Raw genomic sequence first — 12,660 nt, 5'->3', positions numbered from 1 at the left:
ACCTTTTTTAATTGAGTTCATGTAGCACGTGATACGATCATTCGAAACCACCTAATTTTGATTTAATTTCTGCCCTTTTTTAAAGTCTGATTTGACCCAATTGTAAGAATGAGCCCCCGTAATTAATACCTACAAAATATAATAATAAATGCAATAAATAATCAAATCAAAGATATTCTAGCACAATTAGAGTACAATCAGCTTGTGTTTCATGAATTTTATTTTTGTAGATTGCTGCAGCGATACGTAAGTACCGAAATGTATATGTATGTACATTTAAGTGATAATAACGAGCAATATTTATGTACAAGTACACCGAATTATAAACACTAAACATTCGTCACACCTTACGCATAATCCTCTAAAGCAATCCGTTTTAACGTTGTACCAGTCATTTGTTTACTTTTATTTACTTCTTTTTTAAGTGCTCATTATGTGAAAACTACATAATTGGAGTGAAATATGGAAAATCGTATGTTTCCTTTGTTTTGGCACAGCTCATTGTAAAGAAAAAGAAAAATATATATAATCAGAAAATAAATAGGAAACGAGCAACGCGTTTTATCAGTAGCGCCAGCAATGGAAGAAATATTCCTAATCATTTTTGTGTGTCCATTGTTCCTTTCTTTTTTATCAAAGATATCGGATATTCATCGAGGAAATGTTTCTTTAGCCTGAAAATATTCGATGTTTGATAAGCCCTTTAGCAGAACGATATGTGCTATTTAACAATAATAATTCGATTACCAATTTGTCGCAAGGTAACTGGGCACGCAATATTTCACGATTACCTTACGCATACACGGTTCGCAATTATTCCTTAAGCTTGCATAATTGATAATATTGGTCTCGCATACAAATACATAATACAGAAATCGCCATGCAATTTTTTTTTAAGCAGGGTATATTACAAACTTAACAGTAGCTGTAGATATATCAATAAATTTATGCAATATATATATTACAAAATTGTATTCCCAGTGTTAACAAAGTCCGTTATTTATGTTTAATTTTTTTCTGTTTTTCTTTTCTTTCTTCTGTTATCGAGTAATCATCCACCATTGTAAACGTTTAAAACATACTGGTCTGTCACTTGCTTTCTCGCCTAAATATTCTAAATATTCTCCTGTTATACATCCATTCGTCCATCCATCCGTTTCCTCTTGGCATTCATACAGTTCTCTTTCGTATATCTTTCTAACCATTCTTCTTTTGTTTTATTTCGTAAAAATTAATTGATCATATTAGTGGTCACATCGATAAAATCATCATTTATAACAAACAAATGAAATCATTATAAAGTCTTATATTTTTTTATTATTTACGTATAAATATTGTTAAATATGTATATTAAAAATTTGCTACACATTTCATTTTACACGATTATTTTACACAGAATTTGTTATTCTATCCGGATAATGACTTAAATCGATTAAGTAACTTTTTTTTAATTGGACATGAACTCTTCTTGCATCAATGAAGATAGGAGACTATAGTAGCAGGTTCGATTTTCATCCTGTTTACAGTGTTGCTCTACTTTCGTTTGTATTGTTACACAACGAAAAAAGAACACGACCATGAGTCAAAACCGACCCTAAAAAATGGTGCGCAACGATAATCCCTATTTTCTTTGTTACTCGTCTAATTGTGTATTTTGATCGATAAGGAAAAGAAAAAGGAAAATTAATCGATGCTGCATTTCGAGAAATTGAGTCACGACGTCACGGTATCAAAATCTAAACTGACTTTATGCTGAGTACTAAAAAATAGAATTGTGTACGCTGCTAAACGAGGGAAAATTCGTCAGCAGCTGTTCTTGCTTAGCGATTATCACTAAGCGTTCGGAATTACTTTCGTTGACGCTTTCGTGACTCGATTACTTCGATCGTCAATCGGTCCGAACGCTTCCTTCTCCCTCGGATAAATGAACACGTTTTATTTCGTGTACATATCGAATTGAATGAACACCCTTTAAAAAATGACTAAATCAAAAATTTTTGCTAATAACGAGACAGACAGTCTTATATTAACCGTAGACTCGGCGATGAACACCTTTTTTTTTATCGATTTGACGTTCTTCCGAGTTCAACGCGAAACAAAGAATCTAATGCATTTTCCGTTGTTAGTAAATCACAATGGAAATCATTAAACACCGATACCGATTTTTCCCGAAGATTCTTGTCTATCGACTATTATTATTCCACTGAATATATTGTAACATACCATCGTTCATAATACGCATTGTACACTGCGGGTATCACTAATAACATAGATGAACGATGACAGCGTTTGACGTCCTTGTTCCCTCGGGAAAATAATTGGCCTTGCTCTACATTGTTCCAAATATGTTGGCGGTGGATGTGGAGTACTGTAAATGTCAATCGACATTTGGGCCGGAAGAACTTTATAATATCCCGACCGAAATAATATCATTTGATGTAAATTATTTAGCTGCTTCGACACGAAGATTCAGACGGATATCTCGTAAGCGGCATATGTTCTTTCCTCTTTGGAATAGGAGACGCGTAATGACGGCAATTCTTGTACAATCTCCGTCCAGCCGCAAGATGGTGCGGAGACCGTAAAGGTGGGCTATACGGATATCTCATAGTTCATATCGTAAACACTAGCACGATCCGGTGTCGGCGTCGTGGGCCGTTGTGATCTGTTCTCATTAGGCGCTGACACCATTTCCATAGAATCCGTCATTTCCAAAGCTCTAACAAAAGACATTGGTCTGCGTCGAGTATCGCCTGATGTCGGAGTAGTTGGTGTCGCCATTGTGGCTTTTCGTTTCACCTGTGGCGACTGATGCGGTGGGAAGACCGGTACTCCACCCCTCATCGCAGGATGGTACGCCGCTCTAGGAGTATTCACGTACAATTGTTGAGTAGGACTCGTTGGATTGGAACGGTAATAATCGTACGGTGGTGGAGGTCTTTGCGAGGGTGACTGATGTGTCGTTGCATTTGCCGTACCGGTTGGAGCAGGATAGCTGCCAGGAGAATTATCTTTCCACATATAGACACCACGTTGAGGTGAACCCGCTAATTCTCGGATATTGTCGACAGTATTGTTAGTTCTTGAATATGAATGATCAGTACCTTGACGAACGAGCTCACTTTCTGACAAGAACCGTCGCTGCGGGCTATAACCGGTTACGACAGCACCACTAGCAGCACCAATACCGGTATTATTTCCTTGCTGTACATCGTAATAAGTCGGTGCGTCGTTAACTCCTATAAAATCTGGCCGACGAACCTGCGTCGGCGTACCTGGATTTGATCTGTAACAGAGATACAATATTTTGATCTCCGTGCTTCTCAATACCGCACTTGGTAATTGAATACTCGACAAATGCACAATAATACAGTGAACCAAGATGAATATGCGAGTGCTGAGCATTGTAGCCATACAAATACGGCTCTGGCGAGACATACAGGAGAGAGAGAACAGCGCATCATTCCTGTTATAAAAATTAGCATCTATCCAAGAAAAAGTAAAAACGCAGCGAACCTAGGATATACATATGTATGTGGACATTTACTTGCGTGTTTGTCGGCTGATACGTGTATAAATATGTATATAATACTGGATATTCCAACAAATATGTCCATCTTAAATGTCTTTATTATTCACATAACAAATGAAAATTTTATTCAAAAAAGTTGCATGGTTGCAAAAAATATAACACAATTCTTTTTTCCTAAATGAATGTCCAATTTTGTATGATCAAATTTGATAAAATAATGGATTCCGTGTACACCATAAATGAAAATTTCCATAAATAGAAAACATGTTTACTTGTTCTTCGAATGCAAATGTCATAATGAGAGACTATGTTAATACTAAGAAGTTGAAAATTTAACTGTGAATGATATTTATTAGCTACCGTTTATATTCCAAATACATATACTGAATGTGTTTCATAATGAAAATAATAGAATAAACAAAATTATTATACTCAAAAGTCAGTATTTCATCGAAATTTACGACAAAAGGTTGAATACCCCGTTTAAAAAATCGATCGTCAAATTTTTATTATATCTCCCCATGGAAAATAATTATTGTCATAATCTGTATTGTTATATCTTTCTTGCAACCATACACATTTGCAAATAATATTTTCACTTATTACTTGAAATAATGAAGATATCTGAGGTGGACAGACTTGATAGGCACCTTTTGTATCTAGACTAAAGTATGCATTTTTCTTAAAAATATATATACATATATATTAATATGTATAATAGTAATATCTACATATATATGTATGTATATATGTATATATAGATAGATAGATATATGTATGGAATATACGCAAGAAAGCATAACTTTAAACTACGATATGTCCTCGTAGGATGAAGTTCGTGTTTACCTGCAGTAGGTTGCAACGTGATGGTAGAAAGCAGCTCCTTGCAGTTACCACCCCCTGCAGTGGGACACAAACTTATCTATATACCATATATCTTGTAATATGTACATGCAGAGAAACTAATTCTCTACGATATTATTGTGATCTACATCGCGCAACATTTTTTTTCGTCACGTTCCTTCGTCATTCAGAAGGTGAGAATACTGATGAGAGAATAAAGGAAGAAAGAATAAGAGCAAGAGTGAGGTGTTCATAGTGAGGGATGGGGAATCTTAAGTAAACAGGCTTCACATCATGTTGAGAGGTAGCAAACAGGACATTGAAAAAGGAGACTGTTCAATTTGTATTGGTAGCGTGCTCAAGAAATGCAATGTAAACTATTACTAAATGTGGCGCTTCCCTTTTGCTCTCTACAACGAGGTAAATTTTTGTGCAATGTGAAAACGCCGCGACGTACAATTAAGAAAAAAAAAAAAAAGAAAAATATACATCTAAAAGTTAAATATTCCAAAAGTACTTTATATATATATATATCCACGGAATAGAACAAATATTTAATAATTTTTATATCACGCAAGATGGTATCATACAATATACACTTGCACATATTTTTCTTTCTTTCGAACTATATTTAATTTGAATTTGTAATTGTTCTATTTTCGTTTCAAAAGCGACAGACAAGCATAGTATACCTGCGAATAGGACTGGAAATTGCAAGTGGAGTTGGTACTCCAATAGCTTTAATCCGTTGCGTTGTTGGACTAGCGCCCCCTTGACCTTGGCCTCTTTGAGAAGCTGTGGCTGGTGAACCACTTGCTTCTGGCGATAAAGGATCAGGCGTATGGCTCCGAGAACCGTTCATTCCCCTATAGGTATTGACAACGTACCTTATGTATATTAGAAAAACAATTAGCAAACGATGTATCATTTGCTGTCATTTTTTATTTTACCTTGGCCTTGGGTGAGGGCTGCCTCTAGTGTGGTGCATTGGATGGCGATGTTGCGATGGTGGAGGGTGCCTGGGAGATTCGCTATTCTCCACAGGTGGCAGGAAGAAATTGCTTTTGGAACCATGTCTTTGTACTGGAGGTGTGGGTTCGCAATCCGCGGATTGCGATGCGGTAGGTTCCATGTCTGTATCCGACCCATCTCGTCCAGGAGACAACTGGAAATAATAATCCAACTTGATGCTATCTTTATTGCAATAAAAAATTTATGTTCATTACCAAATTATTATAGCACGCTTTTGTACATGAATAATGCACATTTCTTAGGGATATTGGCGTTCAACCAGGATGAGTAAGGAATAGGGAACTGAACAGAAAATAACTGCCGCATCTTTTTCCAACGTTGAAAATAAAATATTATGTAGAGGAAGAATCGTCACTGGAAATTGTACACTAAAGGAGAAAACTTGGAATTAACGAACAAAAATTTGTAAAACTTGAAAAATCGTGCAACATTTTCTTAAATGTGTTGATATGCACTACATTTGCGAGCAGCGATATACATTTTATTGAAGCTTTGAAGCGCGGGAAAGAATAGATTAGCACGAACCTGAAACGTCCTAAAGCGGAGTGAATTACATATCTATAATAAAACTACATACAACTGGTGTGTTAAACATCAAAAAAGCGTTAAAGTTGCATGCTAGAAAGGAAGAGCTATTTACATTTGTAAAATCTTCTTGTATGTAGTATCAGAAGTATCAAGCAAAGTTGCACTAGCTCTTACCTTATTGTAAGCATTTGAACTGGCATTTCTAACACCATTGCTGCTATCCATGTAGGTTTTTACCTGGTTCTCACTGCCTATAGTCGATATCTCAGATGTAGAAACTCCGCACCGTTTTCCTGAATACTTTTCAGGCTTAATCAAACTGAAATGTTATAAATTCGTAATTACTTATTTATTCCATATAACATTTTGAATAAGAAATTAACTAGTACATTACCTGGGGTATTGTGGTCCAAATTGCGTATAACAGCAATTGTGTAAGCAACCATGAGAAAAAGGATTGTAGCCTCCATTAAATTTACCCGTTACCTGTTCATTTGTCGTACGTCCTCTGGAAACGAGTACTACGTGAAAGCCAGTCAGTCCAAAGATTGGAATGAACAAAAGTATAACCACTCCCATAAGTACAAGTCTATTTTAAATTTAAGGATTATAAAATACAGTCATGTTTTAGCAAAGAGATGTATCACTTAAAACTAATTGCAGCATCTCATAAGATTGCAATTATTAATTTAGGAAAAAAGGATACGCCACAATAGTATCCACTTCACCCAACTGTTGCTTACGTTCCAATACAAAATATAGGCAAAGTCCAAATATACTGAGCATATGAAAACTAAGTGACAGGAGAAAGAAAAAAAAGAACCTGTAATTCCTCCTACCAATACAATTATTTACCCATGGGCAGTGATGATCGAATGTCTGAAAATATAAAAAGAAAATTAGACTTTCATACAATAGAATCATTCAAATTACATTGAGAGTATACCTCGATACAATGATTGCACACGCTGCAATGTGAACAACGTGGAGGTCTGTAAAATTTGCATGTAACACACCATTTCATACGAACTGTAATGCCATTGATTTCTACATTTTTATATAATGGAGCATGGAAATCATCTTCTCTATCCTCGTCAGGAGGTGCTTTAAAAGAAAATCATGCTACTTCAGGAACTATGTTTTTGTAAATTGTATTTGTAAAACTTGCACTTCACATATAAACATACCTTTTGGAATAACACCTGGATCCATAAATGTTGCTAGTGTAAAATTTGCCAAAACAAAAAAGGTAATGACTCCTTGAAGAGCAGGTACCCATGTCCCCCATCGAAACACGTAATATTGACAGCTAGAAGATCCAAGTAATACATAGTGAACACACGTCTTAACAAAAAATTGGTATATTCTTAAGAACGAAAACAGGAGCGCAAACACTGCGGCCACTCACGAGAAGGTAGACATGTGTGCGGAACTTACGGAAAACAGAAGAAGAGTGTCGTGGTGCTTAATAGGGCTGTCCAGGCAAACGTAGCTGGTAGATACCTTGTCTTTACATCGCATTTCGGCATTCTGTACACTCCACTTCGTGGTCGACGATTAACGAATTATTAATGGGTAAGATTTCTGCTACCAGAAAACATGGCCGCGTCCATCGGCACTGCTTATTTGCAAATTGCGCGATCCGTATTTAGCACGGATTTCCATTCGCGCTATGCCTGTACATCCGTGGCATTTCGATAGTCTATCCGTCTATTACACGCGCGTCACTTCAGTAAAAACATCCGTAACGTAATTAATATTTAAGCACTTCTGCATACACGATCCGCGAACACACTACCTTGCTGACATAGATATATATGTATATAGATATATATAATATACATATATACATTCATGTATATATCGTGGCCGGACAGTGAGCCGTGCCCCCTCTAATACAAGCGTTCCACAATACGATCCATCAAGACCTTACGGTTCACTTTCACGAATCACCATTCTTCCCTGTCTATAGAAGCGCAATCTCAGCTTAATGTAGTCATATGTAGCTTAACGTCGCTGCATGCGATATTTCCAAACCTTTGCAATTTCGAATTTCGTATTTACCGACAGAAAATATGTATTCTTTTTAAGAAAAACTTTCTTACCGACGATTCTAGGGAACTCTAAGCGCTAAAGGAAATTATTTCTACCGATCCATTTCCTTCCAAATGACCCATTTTTTCTCAAATCGTTATAGCAAATTCATTCAAATCTTGATTGAGTACATATTCAAACAGTATTATTAATACATAAATTGATCTTCTTACACACTTTTTTCTAATAAACTGTCTACAAAAAGTTAGACGATGTTCCATAAATCTTATTTCAAAATATAATAATTGATCAAGTTTTTCTTCTAAATATAGGCATTGATTTTTAAATTTCTTCATTCGATATGTATGTTCATTTGTTAATGGATTTATCAATTTTTTAATCAATGTTATTGAATCATCAAATTGATTTGAATATTTAAGTTCTTCAAATCTCATCTCTAAAAGTATGGAGAGGATGATTCTACTTATGGAATAGGAATAAATTAAAATAAATTTTCTTTTAATAAGTTTCATGTTACGAAATAATTAAATATACGTATTAATTTTAATTATACTATTCATATATGTGTTGCATGCACATAGACTATAACGTGTAGAATTTATGTATATGATCATAAATGCATTGGAATAGAAAATATTTCCATAAAAATTCTTTTCTAGAGTATCGCGTGAAAACGAGAATTAGCTTAAATTTCATAATAGCGAGCAAAAAACTGTCAAGGAAGGACCGTTGCGGCGGCACTATATTAGGAAGTATGGCAGGGGGCCAACCAGATGACGAACTACAAAATAGCAAGAAGAATCCCATCGATACGAATCATCTAGAACGGATAATATGTTTCACACACACCCGTTTGATACATTCGACATGTTTCGCTAATTTGTATCGATACAGTTTAAGCTAAGTTATCACGTCCATGCATTAAATGCTTATTGCTAAATTCATGGTTTTCGGATTGAAATACAGTCTACTATTAACGATGCTTTACCACCCACGTCGTACATTTAAGAATCAGAACAGAATTATGCCACATACCAGAGAACTTTGTTATATAAACTCGGTTATTATTTAACTTTTACAATCAAGAATCCATTTCCAAATGAATTTCGCTACTTCATAGCGATCTAAGAATATTTCTCTTTTGCTTGTTAAAAACAGTGCATTTTATAATCCGCGAACACTATTATAAGAAATTGTATTAGAGCAATAATGGATATCTTATGTAAGACCACTACTCAAATTAGAGACACACAAAAATTTAAAGAAACATAGTTTATCATAGCGCTATAAATATTTCAACCTTTTCAAATTTAAGAAATATATGTGCAATCTGATAGACAGAGGGAATAGACCTAAAAAGTAAATCCTTGGAATTTTCTTTCGTAATTATGCAATTATAACATTAAAAAACAGAATTCGACGTATAGATTGACTAAACTGCAAGAAAGATTGCAGATAATATGATATTCCGTTAACGCAACGTTGGTCCTTAATGACTTTTTTCATATCAGCGACACGAAATAATCTGTTATCTTCGTTGCTCTCCTAATCATTACTTATCGTAACGTGTCTTCTGAAACTGAACAGCGATAGAAGTTATCCTCGGCTGAAGTTTGCAAGCGACTTGCAATAATGATCCAACGCTACATATACTATATGGAAGATTTTACATAATAATTTCAAGCGAAGCTCGATCTGTATGTGCCAATGAGATAAAAATGGAAGAGATGTTATTATTAGGAGAATTGATTTTTCTAAGAATTAATTTCAAGACGATGCTGGATCACCGAGGGCAGTATCCGCATGCCTCTTTAACAAGTCGGCTTCCGAGGAACGGCCTCGTGCCAAGGGGACGATGATTTTCAGAACTTGGCACCGAAACGTAATTGCTTTTGCACGCTCGAAACGCCGTTGTCACTCCTCGGTGAGCATTGATGAGAGCTACGCGTGGTAACATCACCTACGGTGGTGACCACGACAACCACGACGATGATGGTAATGATGATGATGCGCTGGCAACCGAAAATATTTCTAATGAGACAAATTTACGTATAACGTATCTGTTGGCCGATCTTCATATGCGCCCACGGCATTTTCAAACGAGCATCGACTGAATGAAAATGGGTTCGGTACAAACATTTTACATTCCACTGACATCCAAAGCGAAAATCTTGTATACACACGTCTTTCGTGTCTGATTAATCACCTGGTACATATTATTTATAGCTGTAAACTTATCTTTTGAGAATAGCGATTTCTCATTTGAGCATCGATTCCTTTCCGATCTCCAAAGCATTGTTCAATTCTTTATCCATGTGTACAAGAATACAGATTTGCATAAACATTTCTCAGTTTATTTATAAGTTAATGATACGATATGAATCAGATTTATTTTATTTCGCTAATTAGAGATCATTCTTTAAAAATGTTCTTACTTATGAGAAAAATATTCAGCTGTAGGATCATTGATAAATTATATAATCGACTGTTTCAATTCTAGACTGAGATCTTTCTTAAAAGTTAGTAAGGAACCTTTTACTTTTTGAAACAAGACCAAGATTAGAATATAAAAGTTCCAAAAACCGCAGCGAGGTAAGAATAATTTGCCTTATGAACTATACGAAGAAAATATTATAACTGGACAGCTTGAATATTAATAGAATTTGAGGTAAACAATGCTTTGTCATTGTTTATATCATTATCGGTATGTTGATACGACTAAACAGAGTTAGTACAGACAGTTTTGGAATGTTTATGGAGTCAAGTAGAATAATATCCACGGAACAGCCGTATCCTATTCGCATTTGCAGAAAATGACCACTGACCTATTTTCTCGAATCTGGAAAATGCATGAGAATCGTTGATGAATCGTCTTGAAAGAGTCCAAAGGCTCGTTATATTTTTGTTGTTAGAGCAAACCAGGTGGAAGGTGGTGTTGTAATGGTTTGCAATGCGTGGGCAGCCGAATCTAAGAACAGCGACGTGTCTGAAAATTGCATGTAGATGTACTTTTTTATCGCATAGGAATTACTTGCTCGAAGATAGATACTCGTGGGGAGAAGATTTGCATAATCAATGCTCGTTTGATGACATTGGATTGTATCCGCGATAATGAAATCTTTACTCGGTAAACTACGGAATGTTAATATATTTGTTAAGATAAATAATATCCAATCTTTTTACACTTTCTAGCGTTTCATGAATGAACGTGATATTTACATGATACCGGTTTTCTCATCTTTTATATTTCCTCCTACATTTTCTTCTTAATCGGAAATCCGAAACGTAATGTCTATGTTATTCGAATCTTTAAATATACCGGAGGAAACCGCGATTGTTGTTGTAACGAGTGAAAATAATCCACGATCCAGTAATACACCAACGACCACCGCGTTCCGATGATATAATTTAAGATATGTGATCAATGTGTACAGGTGATCATGCAATTCGAATTGCAATCTTGTGTGATTTAGCGTCGGCCTTCCGACATCACGGAGGACCCACTTATAACATATTTCATTTTTCGTCGCGTCGCTCTATTTTTGCGCCCACCAGTTTTCTAGCTGGTTTACCAGACGCTGTGGATGTCTTTATACCGGGACGGAAAAGCCGCGGCACTTCAGGTATCCGTCGTCCGCCGTGCGAGATATCCGTCACCATGGTAAGAGCCGCGTAAACGTTTGCCTTCGTCGTCGTCGAGTCTCTCACTTTGTGTTCGAATCGTCGTTTACTCGTCTTCGCATAAAAATGATTGCCTTATTAGTGATTTTCTTTTATAAAAGTGAATAAAAAAACGAAATTTGCATGTACACAGTAAATAATCGTGAGAAGGAATAGTTGCCGAAGATTAATATTAAATAAAGAGAAAAGATTTGCTGGAGATTGATTATACATACGATCTTTTTTATGAAAAAACGTGATGCAAATTGAATTGTTGCTTTACAGGAGGAAGATGAGCAAAAAACGGCTGTGATGCGAAAAGCGTTCCAAATGTTCGATACGACGAAAAGCGGCTTCATCGACACGCTGAAGATTTCAACGATATTGAACACAATGGGTCAACTATTTGACGATGCAGATTTGAACGCTATCATCGCGGAGAACGATCCAGAAGGGACTGGTAAGGTGAACTTTGATGGCTTCTGCAGAATTGCTGGTCGATTCTTAGAAGAAGAAGATGCCGAGGCGATGCAGGAAGAATTGAAAGAGGCCTTCCGTTTGTACGATCGCGAAGGAAATGGATATATCACAACGGCTACGTTAAAGGAAATTCTTGCTGCTCTGGATGACAAACTCACTAGCGCGGATTTAGATGGTATAATTGCTGAAATTGATACTGATGGATCGGGAACAGTTGATTTCGATGGTATGTACTTGGTTCTTTTCTTCATTTTCATTGCAAAATTCTCAAATTGAATTATCATTGCCTTGAGTAATTAGATTCTACGTGATTATTATATTTTTAGAATTCATGGAGATGATGACTGGAGAATAATCATGGTTTGAAACAATTGGCAGAGCGACATCGAAGACAATACATTTAAAATATTATTTTAATATTTTTGTTGGCACTAGAGTATCTTGAAACTTGTTTAATAAAACGGTGATATACATTTTTCATTTGTTAATTATTAAAAATCCTACTCCACTTAAATCTGTAATTCGAAAGA

General features: G+C 35.7%; 2 protein-coding genes across 5 annotated transcripts; one reads left to right on the top strand and one right to left on the bottom strand.

Moving 5' to 3' along the window:
* Window positions 1-202: 202 nt before the first annotated feature.
* LOC100745697 (palmitoyltransferase ZDHHC5) lies at window positions 203-7,737 on the bottom strand. 3 transcript variants are annotated; one of them, XM_012383761.1, is made up of 10 exons: window positions 7,373-7,737; window positions 7,123-7,244; window positions 6,882-7,039; window positions 6,642-6,814; window positions 6,330-6,524; window positions 6,110-6,254; window positions 5,326-5,540; window positions 5,068-5,262; window positions 3,105-3,286; window positions 203-3,011 (listed from the first exon to the last, which is right to left on the bottom strand). In XM_012383761.1, exons 1-10 carry the CDS (start codon window positions 7,462-7,464, stop codon window positions 2,593-2,595), a joined length of 1,896 nt encoding a protein of 631 aa, XP_012239184.1. In that variant the 5' UTR covers window positions 7,465-7,737; the 3' UTR covers window positions 203-2,592. The 3 variants fall into 3 exon arrangements, with proteins under 3 accessions (XP_012239184.1, XP_012239181.1, XP_012239183.1); XM_012383758.1 differs by having other exon boundaries at window positions 203-3,286; XM_012383760.1 differs by having other exon boundaries at window positions 203-3,286; window positions 5,068-5,241.
* Window positions 7,345-12,603, top strand: LOC100745575 (troponin C). 2 transcript variants are annotated; one of them, XM_003488239.4, is made up of 4 exons: window positions 11,087-11,117; window positions 11,425-11,651; window positions 11,936-12,356; window positions 12,457-12,603. In XM_003488239.4, exons 1-4 carry the CDS (start codon window positions 11,102-11,104, stop codon window positions 12,483-12,485), a joined length of 693 nt encoding a protein of 230 aa, XP_003488287.2. In that variant the 5' UTR covers window positions 11,087-11,101; the 3' UTR covers window positions 12,486-12,603. The 2 variants fall into 2 exon arrangements, with proteins under 2 accessions (XP_012239185.1, XP_003488287.2); XM_012383762.3 differs by lacking the exons at window positions 11,087-11,117; window positions 11,425-11,651 and adding an exon at window positions 7,345-7,510 and having other exon boundaries at window positions 12,457-12,601.
* Window positions 12,604-12,660: the final 57 nt, after the last annotated feature.

This window comes from Bombus impatiens, unplaced genomic scaffold (assembly GCF_000188095.3).
Source record: "Bombus impatiens unplaced genomic scaffold, BIMP_2.2 scf_0219, whole genome shotgun sequence".
NCBI classification, from domain to species: Eukaryota; Metazoa; Arthropoda; class Insecta; order Hymenoptera; family Apidae; genus Bombus; species Bombus impatiens.
The sequence above is the reverse complement of the archived record's forward strand: the minus strand, read 5'-3'. Positions and strand labels throughout refer to the sequence as shown.